The sequence below is a fragment of the Prionailurus viverrinus genome, chromosome D1, assembly GCF_022837055.1.
Source record: "Prionailurus viverrinus isolate Anna chromosome D1, UM_Priviv_1.0, whole genome shotgun sequence".
Classification (NCBI taxonomy): domain Eukaryota; kingdom Metazoa; phylum Chordata; class Mammalia; order Carnivora; family Felidae; genus Prionailurus; species Prionailurus viverrinus.
In genome coordinates, this window is record NC_062570.1 from 23,129,905 (window position 1) to 23,146,304 (window position 16,400).

At 40.2% G+C, this 16,400-nt stretch overlaps 1 protein-coding gene across 2 annotated transcripts in view; it reads right to left on the minus strand.

The window, feature by feature from the left end:
• Window positions 1-16,400, minus strand: part of CDON (cell adhesion associated, oncogene regulated) — a 106,096-nt gene that overhangs the window by 51,740 nt on the left and 37,956 nt on the right. For both annotated transcript variants that reach the window (XM_047879301.1, XM_047879302.1), the window contains 6 exons: window positions 15,093-15,365; window positions 13,714-13,860; window positions 12,722-12,865; window positions 11,489-11,776; window positions 9,922-10,191; window positions 4,150-4,500 (listed from right to left, as the gene is read on the minus strand). In XM_047879301.1, coding sequence (XP_047735257.1) covers window positions 4,150-4,500; window positions 9,922-10,191; window positions 11,489-11,776; window positions 12,722-12,865; window positions 13,714-13,860; window positions 15,093-15,365 — 1,473 coding nt within the window. The remainder of the gene's footprint in view (window positions 1-4,149; window positions 4,501-9,921; window positions 10,192-11,488; window positions 11,777-12,721; window positions 12,866-13,713; window positions 13,861-15,092; window positions 15,366-16,400) is intronic.

The window sequence follows — 16,400 nt, forward strand, 5'->3', positions numbered from 1 at the left end:
TCATGATCCCACAGTTCATGAGTTCAAGCCCCACATCGGGCTTGCTGCTCTCAATGCAGAGCCCGCTTTGGATCCTTTGTCCCCCTCTCTGTGCCCCTCCCTTGCTCGCGCTCTCTCAAAAATAAAGAAACGTCAAAAAAATTGCCAATCTAAAGAAAAATGAAACAAGCAAATAGTCCTAATGCTACTAAAAGCATACAGAACACAAGAGAAGGGAAAAATATTTGCGCTGAAAAAAGAAATAGGTTGCACATCCCATCCCCCAAATTTACTGAGCACATATTATGGGCCACGCATTGTGTTAGACATTTAATAAATATAATCTCCTCAAGCTCTCAAAACAACATTCTTAGGTGGACAGTAATATTCCTACTTCACAGCTGAGGAAATTAGGGTTCTGGGAGATTAAGGGACAACAGGCAGCAGAAGAACTCTGGTGATGCTGCTGGAAAAAAATGAGAAAGCAGCTGACGAAAACAAATACACTCCGAGCACCATGAAACCCAAGTGCTGACAGTTTGGTTTCTCTCAAGTGCTATTCATGCTGGCAACAAAAAGGTCTCCTCTTTTTGTCCACTTTTGTGGAGGAAGGGAGCAGAGGAAACAATGTGAAAGAGTTTCTTTTGCACAGTGAAGTCGGATTCCTGGTAAAAGGTGGGTGTGTTCTGAGAAGCCCTGCAGTTCAGGAGGGAACCGACACAAACCACGGCTAACGGCGTAAGGTCGGTTTTCTGTTTAGAGGAGAAAAGGTGTCTCCGACGCGTCCTCCATTAAAGAAGCTAGTGAGAAAATAATCCAGGAGAAAACTAATTAACTTCACTGAGACAACTTCACAATATTGCTTCTGGAGCAGCCGTGTTTATCTAGTGAGTCAGGACGTGGGCTGGCTGGTAAGGGCGTGCGGCTGGTGCCCACTGGGGCGAGAGATGGGCTCTAGCAAGTGGAGGTAATTAGCTGTGGCTTAGGGTAGCGGAGAGTGACCTTTTCATCATTAGGAGTTCCACGGAGTCTTTGGGCTGCTTACCACTGGGAAGTGGTATCTGGCCGTACAAGAGTTTAAAGACCACAGGCCTCAATTTATGCAGAGGCAGGAGACAAACTTATGCCGCAGCCTGTGTCTAACGGTATCAGTGTCACAATTCTGCTCCTGCTATTCTGGACGCGATGAGACTTTTCTGCCACGTTTATTAAAAAGGGGATTCGAGAAGAGGGGAGGAGGAGGAAGATTCAATTCTTTTCTCTCTGCTATTTCCAGTAATATTTGAGTACTCACACGATATAATTTATAAGGCCTGAACACCACTTTCAAAAGTTTTTTCACATATATTATCTCAACTTGTCTTCAAAACAACTCTGTGAAATGGTCAGACGAGATCACTTCTTGGCCTTTTGGCTAAGATCAAGTGTGAAATGATCAGTTTAGACATCAAGTATTGGGGCGCCTGGGTGGCTCAGTCGGTTGAGCGTCCAACTTCGGCTCAGGTCATGATCTCACAGTCTGTGAGTTCGAGCCCCGCGTCGGGCTCTGTGCCGACAGCTCAGAGCCCGGAGCCTGTTTTGGATTCTGTGTCTTCCTCTCTCTCTGACCCTCCCCTGTTCATGCTCTGTCTCTCTCTGTCTCAAAAAAATAAATAAAAATTAAAAAAAAAATAGAAAAAAAAATAGACCAAGTATTTTTAAATGTAGAACGCTTTTTGAATTAGAAGAGGCTGATAAAATTCTGCTTTTCTAAGTACTATAACTATGGCAGTGAATTTAATGACTCAGAGCTGAAACTAAATAAGGAATATAACCAAACTTGTCAAAGCCGTTCCCACTGTGACCACTCACACCAGCATCCCCTACCCCAACTATCCCAAACCAACTCCCATTAGAGTTTTCAAGAGTTACAACCCACTCTACAAATATTTGTACATCTAAGACCTCAAAACCCAAGGTCTCTGGAAAGAAAAAGGAGGAGGGGGCAGTCATCTCTCTCTTTGCCCTTGCTTACCCCCCAAAAAAACAAGTAAATGGCTCTCAGTATGCTAGAATTTAATATGGCTCAGATTCCTGTAGAAAGAGGTGGGTTGTTATGTATTGTGAGCTTTAGTAAACCTGGCTGGATCTTAATAGTTATAGGGCGCGCGAAAGAGAAAATATAAGAACATTTCGGAAGGAGGTCGGTGATGGGGTTACTGTACATGAAAATGGTATTTATCAAGACATAAAATCCTGGAAGGGGTGGGGAAGACCTTAAAGACCTAAAAAATTCTAACCTAAACAAGTTAGCCTGTGTATGTTCTAAAGGCTTCAGATCTTTGATATTTAAAGTGAGGCAGTGAGACAAAAGATCCAGTTCCATCAACTGTGACTATCACATCTGTGCCTCTTGCTATCCTATATTTATATAAAACAATCACTTCAGCCAAAAGCTAACCAAGCATCACCTGTGTTACACCTGTCCTCCAGCTAACAATTTGAGCAGAGCCACTCTGATTTTCGCTTGGCAGAGCAGATATATAAACACACACATGTATACATATTCATATTTACACATGTATAAATTTATACAACACCCAACTACCCTCTTCATTGGAGGATTCTTAACATGTCTGAAGTGAGTAGCTATTTCTTCCTTCCCTAACTGCTACATGGAATAATCCTAATTTACCAATAATCAGACAGTAATAATTATAATCTAATACAAACGGATGTCCTTGGCCTTCCCCACTTCTCTTTCTACCTCCAGCTTCCTCTGGAGCTCCAGGGGCCTTGTGTGCCTGTGAATGGAAATACCTGTGTGCACACCCAATTTCTGTCTATTTTACCTTCCTTGCTCTGCAAAAGACCACCCCTTGGCCGCTCCTCTGGCTTAAGGGTGCCTGCACACTGGTGGTGTGGTCTACACTCTGGAGGATGGGTCAGGGAACGGGACCTGTGTGGAACAGACTGTGAACTAATTAAAGCAAGGACTCCCAGAGCCCCAGACCTGCTATACACAAGGAGGAACACGGGCTCCAGGCTCCAGGGACTATAACTTAACCCCTTAACCACATGGACTATTTGACCAGTGGGAGCTGAGGACCCAGGCAGAAGAAAGCTGCAAGGAGCCCTCTAACGCACTGGCCCAAGGCAGGGAACTCAGTTGCCAAGACTAAGGGCAGTACTGTGTTTGACACTCTGCTTCTTGCACGACAAATAAGGTGACAGTCCCACTCAACTGACTACCTGCTGGCGCACTGCTGCTCTAAATACTGATGTAAGGCTTGAATTTGAATTAAGTGAAATTTGAATTAACTTTAACAATATTGATACTCTATACCTATTTAATTTTAACAATATTGATACTGTATAAAGCTTTTAAGTCATCCTCACCAAAAATCAATAAAATATCAAGAATTAATGTTATACATCCCATTAGAAAAATAACTTTGAATAGTAGATACTGTTTGGTAGTACCATGATTCTACTTTCTCAATGAAAGCCAACCCTTTAGGGGCGCCTGGGTGGCTCAGTCGGTTAAGCGTCCGACTTCGGCTCAGGTCACGATCTCACGGTCCGTGAGTTCGAGCCCTGCGTCCGGCTCTGGGCTGATGGCTCAGAGGCTGGAGCCTGCTTCCGATTCTGTGTCTCCCTCTCTCTCTGCCCCTCCCCCGTTCATGCTCTGTCTCTCTCTGTCTCAAAAATAAATAAAAATGTTAAAAAAAAAAAAAAGAAAGCCAACCCTTTAGACTCTGGATACTGTACTTATCAAAGGCTCACCTAAAAAATGTCAGCAATGATCACTTTCAGTAGCTTAGACAACCAAAAGCATTAATCATGAAAACAGGTCACAACTCGGGCTTGCTCCCATATGAGAGCTTTCTATAGGACAACTACAACCTTAACCAAAACATCAGAAATGGAAACCAAGGTTCATCCGGTTCATGGTAAGGCCAAATACCCAAAACCACAGTTCTGTGTTTCACTACTGCCGGGGAAAAAAAAAAAAAAAAAAAAAAAAAAAAAAAAAAAAAAAAAATATATATATATATATATATATATATATATATATATATATATATTCAGAGATTGCTGGACTCATGAAAAAAACATACTTCAAAGCACTTTATCCCCTACAATCAGAGGAAGCTAATCACCCGAGAAAAAGTACTAATGGCAACTCACCAACTGTGAGGACTGCCTCCGACTGTGTGGCACCATGTTCATTTGCGGCTTCGCAGATGTATTTCCCAGCATGCTCCTGAGTGATGGCCTGAATATACAGAGAGCTTGAGCCAGCTCGGGACATGATGAAGTAGACAGGCTCCAGGTCATAGCCCCCAGGTCGTAAGTGTGATTTCCGGGATTTTGATCTGAGCACTTGAGACGGATGGCTGGTTATCAACCCGTGCCTGTCATACCAACGCATGACTGGGACTGGCACGCCAGTGGCATTGCAGGACAGAGTAACAAAGTCTCCATCTACCACCTTTGTACTTGCTGGTGCTGTAATTATAACTGGCTTGAGTCCACTGCCTATTAAAACAGTAATTCACACACAAATACACACACATAATTAAGAGTATAGTACCTACAATGCAAAATAAATTCATCTTCTTGCATAAATGTTATCCATGTCGTGCCCAAGTAACAGCCTTAAAAGCATCTTTCGTACATGTATTTCTTAACAGTGTTTTTTTTTTAATTGAAGTATAATCGACATACAACATTAGTTTCAGGTGCACAACATCATGATTTAACATATGGATACACACTGGCAAATGATCACCACAATAAATCTGGTTACCATCCCCTAAACAATGTTTTACATGCACAACAGTATGGAGAACACATTCATTCACTGAAATAAGTGTTTGCAAAGACATGGGCAAACAGGGATATATGACAGTAATAACTAAAACAAAGATAACCCCCCTCCTTGTTAATTCTCTTCTCAACTTTCACCACGTAAAACTGTCCCTAAAAAGTAGAATTCTTAATTGTGGGCTCCTGGACATTTCCTACACAGACTTCCTGTCCTTTAGGGAAAAAAAAAGGGTTTCCTATACACATTTGACTGCTGTTAAGTATAAAACAGGTGAAGCCATGAACAAGGTGTCAAGGAGCATAAAACAAAATAATATTCCTTCACAAAAATAGTTCATTCCAGGGGGAACCTCTGATTACGAAAAGCCTGGGAGAGAAATCTGTTCTGAGTGAAAGTTGACGAGTGTATTTCTTATCATGTTACACAAACAACATTTTTTGTCTCTAAACTAACTCTCTTTCCTTTTGGTCCCAGGTATTCTCTGGAGCCATTTTTAAGTGTGCCTACTATGGAATATCGATTACAAATGGAATTTTCTCCAGTGCATCCTTCTCTTTCTCCAGCCCTACTTCCTACCTTTGACAAAACCAATACTCGGTATGGTTAGATTCCCGAATCTCTGCCAATCTAGAAAGTGTAAGATGCTGTCTCACTGGTCATAAACTGGACTCTCCTGAGTACTAATGAGCTTGAACATCTTTTCACGTGTTTATGTGTCACTGGTATTTTTCCTCCTCTTTGAAATGCTTTTTGTCCATTTTTCTGTTGGGTCATCTATCTTTTTTGTAATGGTTTCAGAGTTCTTTGTATATTCCAGCTAGTGTTCTGTTATTCGTTATATATGCTGCTAATATCTTCTCACAGTTTATTGCTTTTTAAAAAAATTTTTTTTAACATTATTCATTTTTGAGAGTGAGAGAGACAGAGCATGAGTGGGGGAGGGGCAGAAAGAGTGGGAGACACAGAATCAGAAGCAGGCTCCAGGCTCTGAACTGTCAACACAGGGCTCGACGCGGGCCTCGAACTCACAGACCGCGAGAGCATGACCTGAGCTTAAGTCGGACGCTTAACCAACTGAGCCACCCAGGGGCCCCTGCTTTTCTTTTCATTTTTTTAAAAAATTTTTTTTTTTTAACGTTTATTTATTTTTGAGACAGAGAGAGAGCATGAACAGGGGAGGGGCAGAGAGAGAGGGAGACACAGAATCTGAAACAGGCTCCAGGCTCTGAGCAGTCAGCACCGAGCCCGACGTGGGGCTCGAACTCACAGACTGCGAGATCATGACCTGAGCCAAAGTCAGACACTTAACCGACCGAGCCACCCAGGCGCCTCTTTTCTTTTCATTTTTAATGGTATCCTTTATTAATAAGGATGTTCTAATTTCAATGTAGTCATATCAATCTTTAAAAAAAAAAAAATTAGCCTAAAATGTTAAGTTATATCCAATCAGATAGATGTCTCCTGCATTTTCTTCAAAAACTCTGCCATCTTGCCTTGCACAGATAGGTCTTTAATCCACTGGTAATTTGTCTTTATACACATTACAAGTTAGAGATTTCATTTCTTTTTCTCCATTTTGATGAGCAATTATCCCACATCCACACTTGAAATGGATGTCCTCCTCTTGGTAATCTGCAATGCCACCTAAGTCAAATCCTTAGGTGCAAATGTCTTCTTGGTGGGTCTTTGTCTTGTTTCAATAGCCTATCTGTTCCTGCACCAATACAATATATCTTAGTTACCACAGATTTTTATATATGTTCTAATACCTGTAAAAATAAGTCCCTGTGTTTTTCTTCTTATTTCAGCATGCCTTAACTATTCTTGGGCCTTTGGTCATGCATATAAATCCCAGAATCAGTTTGTCAACATCCTCAAAATATCCAAATAAGATTTTAATTGGAATTGCATGAAGTTACAGAAAGTTTCTGGAAAGACCTGACAACTGTGTAATACTGAATTTCGGTATGTACCAACTGGTATATCTTTCTAGGATATACCTTGGTCTTTTTAAGTGTTGCTAATATTAAAAGGTGACTTTTAAATTATATTTTCTGCCTGTTGTTGGCTATAGTGGTTAATTTTATGTATCAACTTGATTGGACGAAAGGATGTCCACATAACTGGGTGGGTCTGCAAGAGTGCTTCCAGAAGAGATTAGCATTTGAATTGGTGAACAGAGTATAGCAGATGGCGCTGCCCAACGCGGGTGAGCAACATCCAATCTGCTGAGCACTCTGTAGAGCAAAAATGCAGAGTAAAGGTGAATTCTTTCTCTCTGCTTAAGCTGATCCACCTTCTCCTGCCCTCGAACACTGGACATCAACGCTTCTGGTTCTCCAGCTTTTGGACTTTACTCAAGACTTAAACCAACAGGCTCTCCACCACCCCACAAATGAATTACACTATTGGTTTTCCTCCTTCTCCAGTGTATAGAGGTTAGACTATGGGACTTCCCAACCCCCATAATCATGTGAGCCGATTCCTATTATAAACCACCTCTTATTTATATCTTATATATCCTACTGGGTTTGTTTCTCTGGAGAAGCATGACTAATGCACTGGCATATAGAAAGACAGTGATTCTTCTTTGTTGGTCTTCATCCAGATACCTTGCTAAGTGCCTTTATTATTTCTAATAATTTGCCAGCAAATTGAGAATTCTCTGTATTGGCAATCACGGCAGTTATGGGTTTGATTTTTTTCTTTCCTATCTTTATATATTTTATTTTGTTTACATATTTTTTTGTCATTCTGTGCTGATCAGAGTCTCCAGTATGATGGCAAATAAAAGATTTTAATTTTTTTTTTTTTTTTACTGTTTATTTATTCTTGAGAGAGAGAGACAGAGTGTGAGCAGGAAGGGGCAGAGAGAGAGGGTGACACAGAATCCAAAGCAGGCTCCGGGCTCTAAGCTGTCAGCACAGAGCCTGAGGTGGGGCCTGAATCCACGAATGGTGAGATCATGACCTGAGCCAAAGTTGGACACTTAACCAACTGAGCCACCCAGGTGCCCCAATAAAAGAGATTTTAAAGAGATTTTAAATGCTTCCAACATTTCACCATAAAAGTGACGTTTCCTGTAAGTTTTTGTTAGATACTCTTTATCAGATTAAGAAAATTCCCTTTTATTTCTATTTTTCTAAGTGTGTCTAACATGGATACTGAATTGTGTCAAATGTTTTCCTGCCTCTATTCAATCATGATGAATGACACTTTAAATTTTCTGACTGATTCCTGGGCTGACTCCTTAGTTAAGATGTATTTCCTTTTTAAAATATTGATGGCTTGCTAATATTTTCATAAGATTTTTGTATCTATGTTCATAAATGAGATTGGCCTTTGGTTTTCCTTTCTTATGCCATTCCTTTGTGATTTTAGAATCAAAATCATAAGGACTGGAGAGTTCCCAGTTTTTACTTTTCTCTGGAAGAGTTTGTGTAATATTTGGAATGGTCTGTTACTTGCAAGTTTCGTAGACCTCTCCATAAAACCTATATGGCCTGGTGTTTTCTCTGTGGGAAGATTTTAAACCCCTAATCAGTTTCCTTCATGAGTACAGGACTACATAGGCTTTTTAATTTCTTTTAAGTCATCCTTACTAAGTCGTATTTTTCCTAAGAATTTGTCTATTCCCTAGGACATTGTAAACTGTTGACATAAAGTTTATCACAATGTATCTTTATCTTTTATTTTATCTTTACCTTTATTATTTTTAATCTCTACAAGACTTGTACTTTTTATTCCTAAAACTGTTTATTTGTATTTTGCCACAAAGGTAGGTCCATTTTATTAGATTTGCAAAGAACCAACTTTTTTCTTTACTGAACCTCTCCATTTTATCTTCATTTTCTATTCAATTGATTTCTGCCCTTTAGTATCTCTTTTCCTCTGCTTCCTTATTTTCAGTCTTACTAGTTTTCTTTTATAAGCATTTAAGGCTATACATTCCCATGTAAATTCCATTTTTACTACATCCCACACAATTCAATCTGTGGCATTTTCACATTGCACTGTAGTTTTTTCTCTGTTATTGAGAAGCATAATTTTACATTTCCAAATACATGCCAGTAAAAAATGACTTTTACTATTAACTTCTAAAATAATTGCACCAAGGTCAGAGAATTGGTCTGTATCACACTGTTTCTTTGACACTTGAAATATTTATAACTCATAGGCAAAAGATTAATATCCCTAATGTAGAATTCCTACCAATCCACAAGAAAAATGACCAACAATCTAATTTTTAAAATGGACAAAAGACAATGAACAGTCAATACATAGGAAAACAAATTCAAATGACTCATAAACATATGATAGGAAGCCCAACTTCACTCATAGTAATATAAATACAGACCAAAAGGTATTTTTTTTTTAAACTATCAGATGGGCAAAGATTTAACACCTTGCCCTGGTGAGGATATGAGGAGACAGGCAGATACACATTGCTGTGAATAAAAACCAGTAACAATTTTGCAGAGCAACTCAGTGATATCTACCAAAATTACCAAACAAAGATGCTTTCATTTAGCAAATTCATTTCCAGAAATCTATTCTATAGATATTTACACCTGTGCAAAATAATCTATGCAGAGGGACATTCATTATAGAACTCCTTAATAAGCAGTCATTTGAACAAGAATGAAAACACTGTTTAATGAACCATCTGGGAAGATATCAAAGATATGGTAAATAAAAAACTCAAACTGAGGAATACTACCTCCATTTACGGGGGGAAAAAAGACGTTATTAAGTGCACACAGACACATTGTGTGTGATTGTATATATACACACAAGGATATTAAAGACACTGATAAAACTGGTTAGTTCTAAAGGCAATATGGCTGGCCAGGGAATAGAAATGAGAGACTTTCACCATATGCCTTTTAAACTATAGTATCTTTTGAAAAAAATAATTAAAAAAAAAATTTTTTTAATGAAGTTAATCAAATAATATTGCCTCTTCATGGAAATGCCCATCTGCAACTAGAAAGGAACATGGAAAATAGGCATAGTTCCTTTATGGTAACGGAATTATGTTCTCTAGTGAAAATGATTTAATTTTTAACCAAAACAAAAGCCTATCTGTAAAGTAAAACTTCCTATGATTTCTGGACCCAAAAGCCTACCTTTTTCAATTTCAAGTCTCCCAGTAGACTGTATGAATCCAATCCCATTATCTGCTACACACTGATACAGCCCAGAATCTTCCATGGTAACACCACTGATTTTCAGTCTGTTTCCTACAGTTAGATGTCGTGGGGAAGGATGAACAGGTTGTGCGTTATGAAACCAGGTACGGTTTGGAGTTGGGTTCCCATGAATCTCACAAGTAAATTGTACTGTGGCACCCAGAGAGACTGTCTGGTCCTGCAGTCCTTTAGAAATTGAAGCATTTTCTAAAAATAAAACATATAAATTAAACTCTAGCCCTTAAGAGGTACTTTTTAAATTATCACACAAGACACATAAAATCTCTCTACCAATAACTAGTTGAAATCAAATTGCATTGTTTACTCACATTCTCCTACCTGCTATGGTCATCAAGACAAAATTAGAAATGTATTTGAACTTCCTTCTAATCAAATAAACCATATGTTACTAACATTTCATAGTCTCTTTTTCTAGATCTTCCCACCCACTTATCTCTCTCTCTCTCTCTCTCTCTCTCTCTCTGTCTCTCTCTCTCTCTCTCTCTCACACACACACACACACACACACACACACACACACACACATCTTGGGCTCCCTGAGCATTTGTTGCAGGTGATTTGTTTGAAATAAGTAGTTTCCCATGACTTCACACTAAACAAGAGCCAAAAGAAGAATGTTTATTCACAGGTTAAATTCTTTTTATGGTCAATTCTGCCATTAGGCTAGATGTTATACTGGGCAGAAAACTTCCTTTACTATCCATGAAGCCACTTTTCCCTAGACCGAGTAAATCATTTAGCAACATTGGTAACATATGCCCAAATTATATGATTATGCATATTAACTTAGACCTGATTATCACGTCACTTTAAATCTAATTTGCCGTACACTTATTTAATTCCAGGGTTACCTATGTTGCAAATAAACACATGCAGAAGGTTTACAGCAACAATATATACTATGAAACCACTTACAACCTATTTTTTTCTGGCTTTCATGAAAATCTGTTTTGATAAAGGAAAACATTTTCCGGTGCTAGACATGACAGTGAGACAGGGAACTGGAAAAAAAAGGAAGGAAAAGCTTTGAGATAAAGAGTGTATACACAGCAATGTGGGTGGAAATAATGCAAATAATACAGTGAAAGCATTCCTTAAGGGAAAATAAAATGAAATAGATTTCTTTTTGAGGTGACCTTTTCTAGTCAGTACTGTTAGGTACTCCTACTAGGTCCAACACACTGACACGGCCCAGAATCTTCCACATCATCAGGAAGGAAGAACAAGCTTTGTGTTGTATAACCAGGTTGGGGGGGAGGTTCCCATAAACATCCCAAGTGAACTGTTCTGTGCCACCAAGATATACTGCTGAAATCAGCAGTCCTTTAAAAAAAAAACAAAAAAACGAAGCTTCTTGTGACATCATATGTGAAGACGTTATTTACATGTCATTTATAGTTCCCAAATAGATCTTCCATTCAAACGTCAGTTAGACCAGAAAAATAGCCTGACCCGAAAAGCAATTTAAGAAGTAACGTCTTACCAAGCACATTAACCATGTAAGTCACATGTTTTACGTCTCCAGACTTGTTTCCCACTATACAAGAATAGTTTCCAGAGTCCACCGGGTCAATGCTGTCTGTGGCAAGATGGGAATGCAACCTTCGCCAGTTGCTTCCCGGCACAGCGTCCTGACCGTCCTTCAGCCAGTGCACTTGAGAAACTGGGACCCCACTCACCACACACTCCAGGGTGACGGGGCTATGAGAAAGCACAGCTAGTGCCTGTGAAAAGGTGGGGTGAAGAATGTGAAAATCGTCTGAAGAAGGGCCTGGAAAAAGAAGGGAACAAAAAAATGTCATTATTAAACATCCACTTCCAATCTCTTCCTTACCAAATCTGCAAGCTTTCTCATATTCCCATTTATTCTTCTTTATGCCACAAGGTCCTACATGGTAGCTTAATCCATTTGTAGTGGAGAATTAAAATGAAAACACTTTGTGGCCCCTTAGGGCTATCTCTGCATTAGCAGTTTAGATATGTAGAATTTTTGACCAGTCCAGAAACCACCACTTCGTTGTGCTTTGACCACTGGTTCTGAGTTCAGCTACCGTAATCTCAAAATCAGCTATGACTACTGTCAGCTGAAAGAGGACAGCTATTAATTTTTCATAATTCAGTTAGCCACCAATTTGATTACCACTGTCATAAAGTTATATTGTCTCTATTATTTCTTTTTAATTTGAGCAAAGGGTCAAGTTCTCCGTCTGGTTTCCACTCTGTCATCCTGACCAAAATTCTCTTCTAAAAATTCATTATCACGGCGGGGGTGGGGGGCAGGGGCCAGGGAGGCGCCTGGGTGGCTCAGTCGGTTCAGCATCCAACTTTGGCTCAGGTCATGATCTCACAGTTCATGAGTTCAAGCCCCACATTGGGCTCTCTGCTATTAGCACAGAGCTCACTTTGGATCCTCTGCCCCCTGCCCCGCGACTCTCCCCTGGTCACACTCTCTCCCTCTCTCTCAAAATAAATAAATACATAAATATTTTTAAAAATTAATCAATGAATTAAAAATTCATTATCTTTTAAACACATGTACAGTACTATACTATAATGCATTCGTGTATTTAATTTTTTTATAAGACTTTCTTATGATAAGCAAATAGGATCTGAAAGAAAAATTCACTCTGATTTTCCAGTGCTTTCTAAAGAATGCTTCTGAGGAAGCTTCTCCGGAGGAATGCTTCTGGTTACCGTTATTCTCCCAAATACTTACGACTGACAAGAAGCTTTCGGCCAATGGGTTCAACTTTTAATTCATGAGTGACAGGATTAAAAGCTGCACACTTATATGATCCCTTGTCCTCTGAAGATACATTCAGAATCTGCAGATTCCCTGATGGAAGGATTAAGTACTTCTCTGAGGAAAGAAGGGAATGCAGTTAGGCCTCTATATGAAAGACCCCAATGAAAACAAAGGCTAGCAGTCGTGCTTTCAATTTAGACATCAGAACAGCAGCAACAATCAGAGAAAATTTATTAAATGAAAGAAAGGGGAAGTCAAGGCGGTGGGGGGAAGAGTCAACAGTTCTAGAGTAACAAAATCGAACCCATCAGAAACATCTGACCTCAGACCATTTGTTGAGCACACTGAAAGCACAAGCATATGTAGAAAGAGATACAATGCCCACAGCCCCCACCTTGAGCAAACCTCTCCGGACAGCACTCACTGATCTGCCAGTGTCCACTCATGTCTACCCATTCATTTTTTTCTCAACAAATACACACTGGGTGCCTGTATTGATCCAGGCACAAGTGATACGATGAAGAAAGCAGACTGCAAGCCCTGCACTCAGGCAGCCAACATTCCAGTGCAGGAAATGGGGGCCGCAAAGAAAGGGATAAATAACAAACAAACAACCAGAAATCTGTCTATTACAGTGCTGTGGAAACTTTAAAAAGCAGCTAAGTAAAGGGGACACGGACCAATGGGGCATGGCATAGTATTTTACATAGAGCCATGATGAGGGAGGTCTTCTCAGAGGAAGAAATATCCGAGTGGAACCCTGAATGAATGGAGGGAATCTGGGATTGTAATCATTTCTACAGTGTAACCACTCATGCCGGTCTTCTTCTGACTTCTGAGAGTAGAGGCAATATATCTTATGCATTTTTGTAGCCACAGTCCTTAGGACACGGAGTTCAACAGTAGGTTGCTTCATGACATTTGTGCTGTGGGTACCACTGGCTTTTTGTTGAAGGTCTCACCTGTGGAATGTTTCAGCCACTTTCCCCGGATTTTATAGCGCACCTCAGCCTTGGGGTTACTATCTGGTACTTTGCAGCCAATGAAACCGGTACTTTTTTCTTCCGCTGTAATAACCTGCTTTGTTGGTGAACCAAAATCACCAAGAACTAAAATACATAAGTAAATAAGTAGAAAATTAATTGATTAATCAATGCAAATGTGAACGATCCCCAAGGAAATTTAAAAACTAGAAGCCACATCTTGCAATGCGGCCGTTTGCGGCAGCTAACCCCAGTTCACAGAGGAGCGTGATTTTTTTTATCTCAGGAAGGGGCTGGAGTAGAGGTGCCCGGTTGAGGCCTAGAGCTAAGTCATGGCACCCTTTTCCAGAAGCCAACGCTTCCAGGAGACCACAAGACAAACAAGCAAGCGGCCCTTAAAACATGGAGGAGAGCCATAAAGCATAGTCATTCCCATTCTGTCAAGAGACATCCTTTTCCAATCCAGTCCCTCATGAACACCCACTTTCCCTACGCATCTTTATGCTGTTTGTCGCTACTCACACTGCAATAAAATGGCTTTCAGGAACAAACCCAATTCCTCTCACTACTAAGAGTTCGCTACAGATGGAGCCTGCATGGAAGGGTTCTTTATGACCTGCAGTGCTGAAAGCATCCAGCCGCCTGCCACTAGGAGTTCAGCCTTCCCGTGTGAGTCCTGGAGCTGTCCATGGGTCAAAGCTCTACGAAAACATTTACTCTTCTCAGTTACGACAAACTCACTACTCCTGGGGGATCCAGATTTCTTCTGTAAATAGGGGTGCCCTGACAAAGACATCTTCCATTACTGGAAGCCATCACCATTTGAAAGGCAGATGGCTCAAACCTACTAAGAAAACCACCACATTCCAGATTTGCCATAAGTTCAATACCCGACATTCCTTTCTCTACAGTCAGTGATTTCATTCCTCCTTCTTTAGCCTGGTTTCAATTAAATAAACTAAAATCACTCAGTGATCAAGACAAATAAAACAATTAGATGTGAGCGAGATATGGGACTGCATGAAACAACTGAGTGTCAAAGTTGACAACAGCTTTTTAGTTGCTGCTGCTATTAAAGGACTTCTAAATATTCGCAAAGAAATTCAGAATTTGCATTAGAAAACCCTCTTAACCATGTAAGAGTTACTTCCATGCCCCTGTTACACAGGAAGACAGGAGGCCAAGCTCACGGAGGTTCAAGTGCACTTCCCCCAGCTCAACAGTGAGAGTCAAGGCTGAGATGAGAACGCTATGTGTTTACTCCAAAGCCCACGCTCTTCCCTCTATTCACACATGCAAGTACCAGCATTCTAGTTTCTAGGAAAAAGCATAAATCTGAGGGATAAAATTAAACTCACCAGCAGTAGATACTGTTGCAGGGCCGCTCACAATTGCCCCGATGCTATTGTTGGCAACGCACTGGTAGGAACCCGAAAGGGAGGGATTAAGGGACAGAATAGTCAAAGTCCCCTGATGCATCTTAATCTGTTCCATGTTTCTATCCAGTCTTTTTCCATTATGCAACCATGAGATATGAGCGGTCACAGGCTTAGCAGAACAATGGAGTACTACGGGTCCACCAAGTCTCTGGACAGCGGACAGTGGCTCAGAAATAAAAGACGGTGCCAAGTCTACCAGGAAACGTTCCCCACGTGCAAAGGGGTGGGGAGAATAGGAGAGAAAGGAGGTAAGGGGAGAGAGAAGAGTACATTGAATACATTTCATCTGAATCTATGGAACCAGAGGCAATTCCGTATTTTATCCATACCTGTTACAGTTCTTAATGCTTGTACAAGTTCTAGGAACATTCTGATATGACTATTTTTGGAAGTAAAAAAGGGCAATGCGTGAAGCTAGGACTTAAGGACCAGGGTAGAACAGATGAAAAACCTTATGATGTAAATCCGACAAAATACCAATTCTTTAAGTGAGAAAAAGCAAACTGCTCTGTGTATGAAGTAGCTTCTGAGAAATGGAAGTCAAGAATCTGAGGGGCTCCTGGGCGGCTCAGTCAGTTAAGTGTCCAACTCTGGCTCAGGTCATGATCTCGCGATTCACGAGTTCAAGCCCCGCATCGGGCTCTGTGCCGACAGCTCAGAGCCTGGAGCCCGCTTCGGATTCTGTGTCTCCCTCTTTCTCTGCCCCTCCCCTGCTCACACTCTCTCTCTCTCTCTCAAAAATAATTAAAAAATATATATATATGAAAAACTGAAGATAACTTGCAAAGTAAAAAGAATTCTCTCCTACATTACTAAGGACTTGATTTTAAAGAGTAAATTATTGTATAAATAGTGGCTACGGTCTTCTTTCCTAGAAAGAAAGAATAGAAAATAGAAAATAACATTCAACTTTAATAGAAAATAACATTCAACTTCTAGGAAAGCAGAAGTAGAACATTAGGAAGCCAGGGTGAAATACAGTCCACCCTTTTTTGGAGCATTGATCTTAATATTTTTATTTGGTGTTTAGAATAGTTTCATTTGTTAGACCTTTTCCTCAGCAACTTGGGGGAGAGGGTGAGTTCTTACACTAACATATCAGAACAAATCCCCCTCCACCCCCCAAAAGAATGAGGGGGACAAGAATACTGTTAATCTGGGGGAATAAAGTACTTCCAAAAAAAAAAAAAAGACCAATAAATTCCTGACTCTACTTTCGCAGGATAT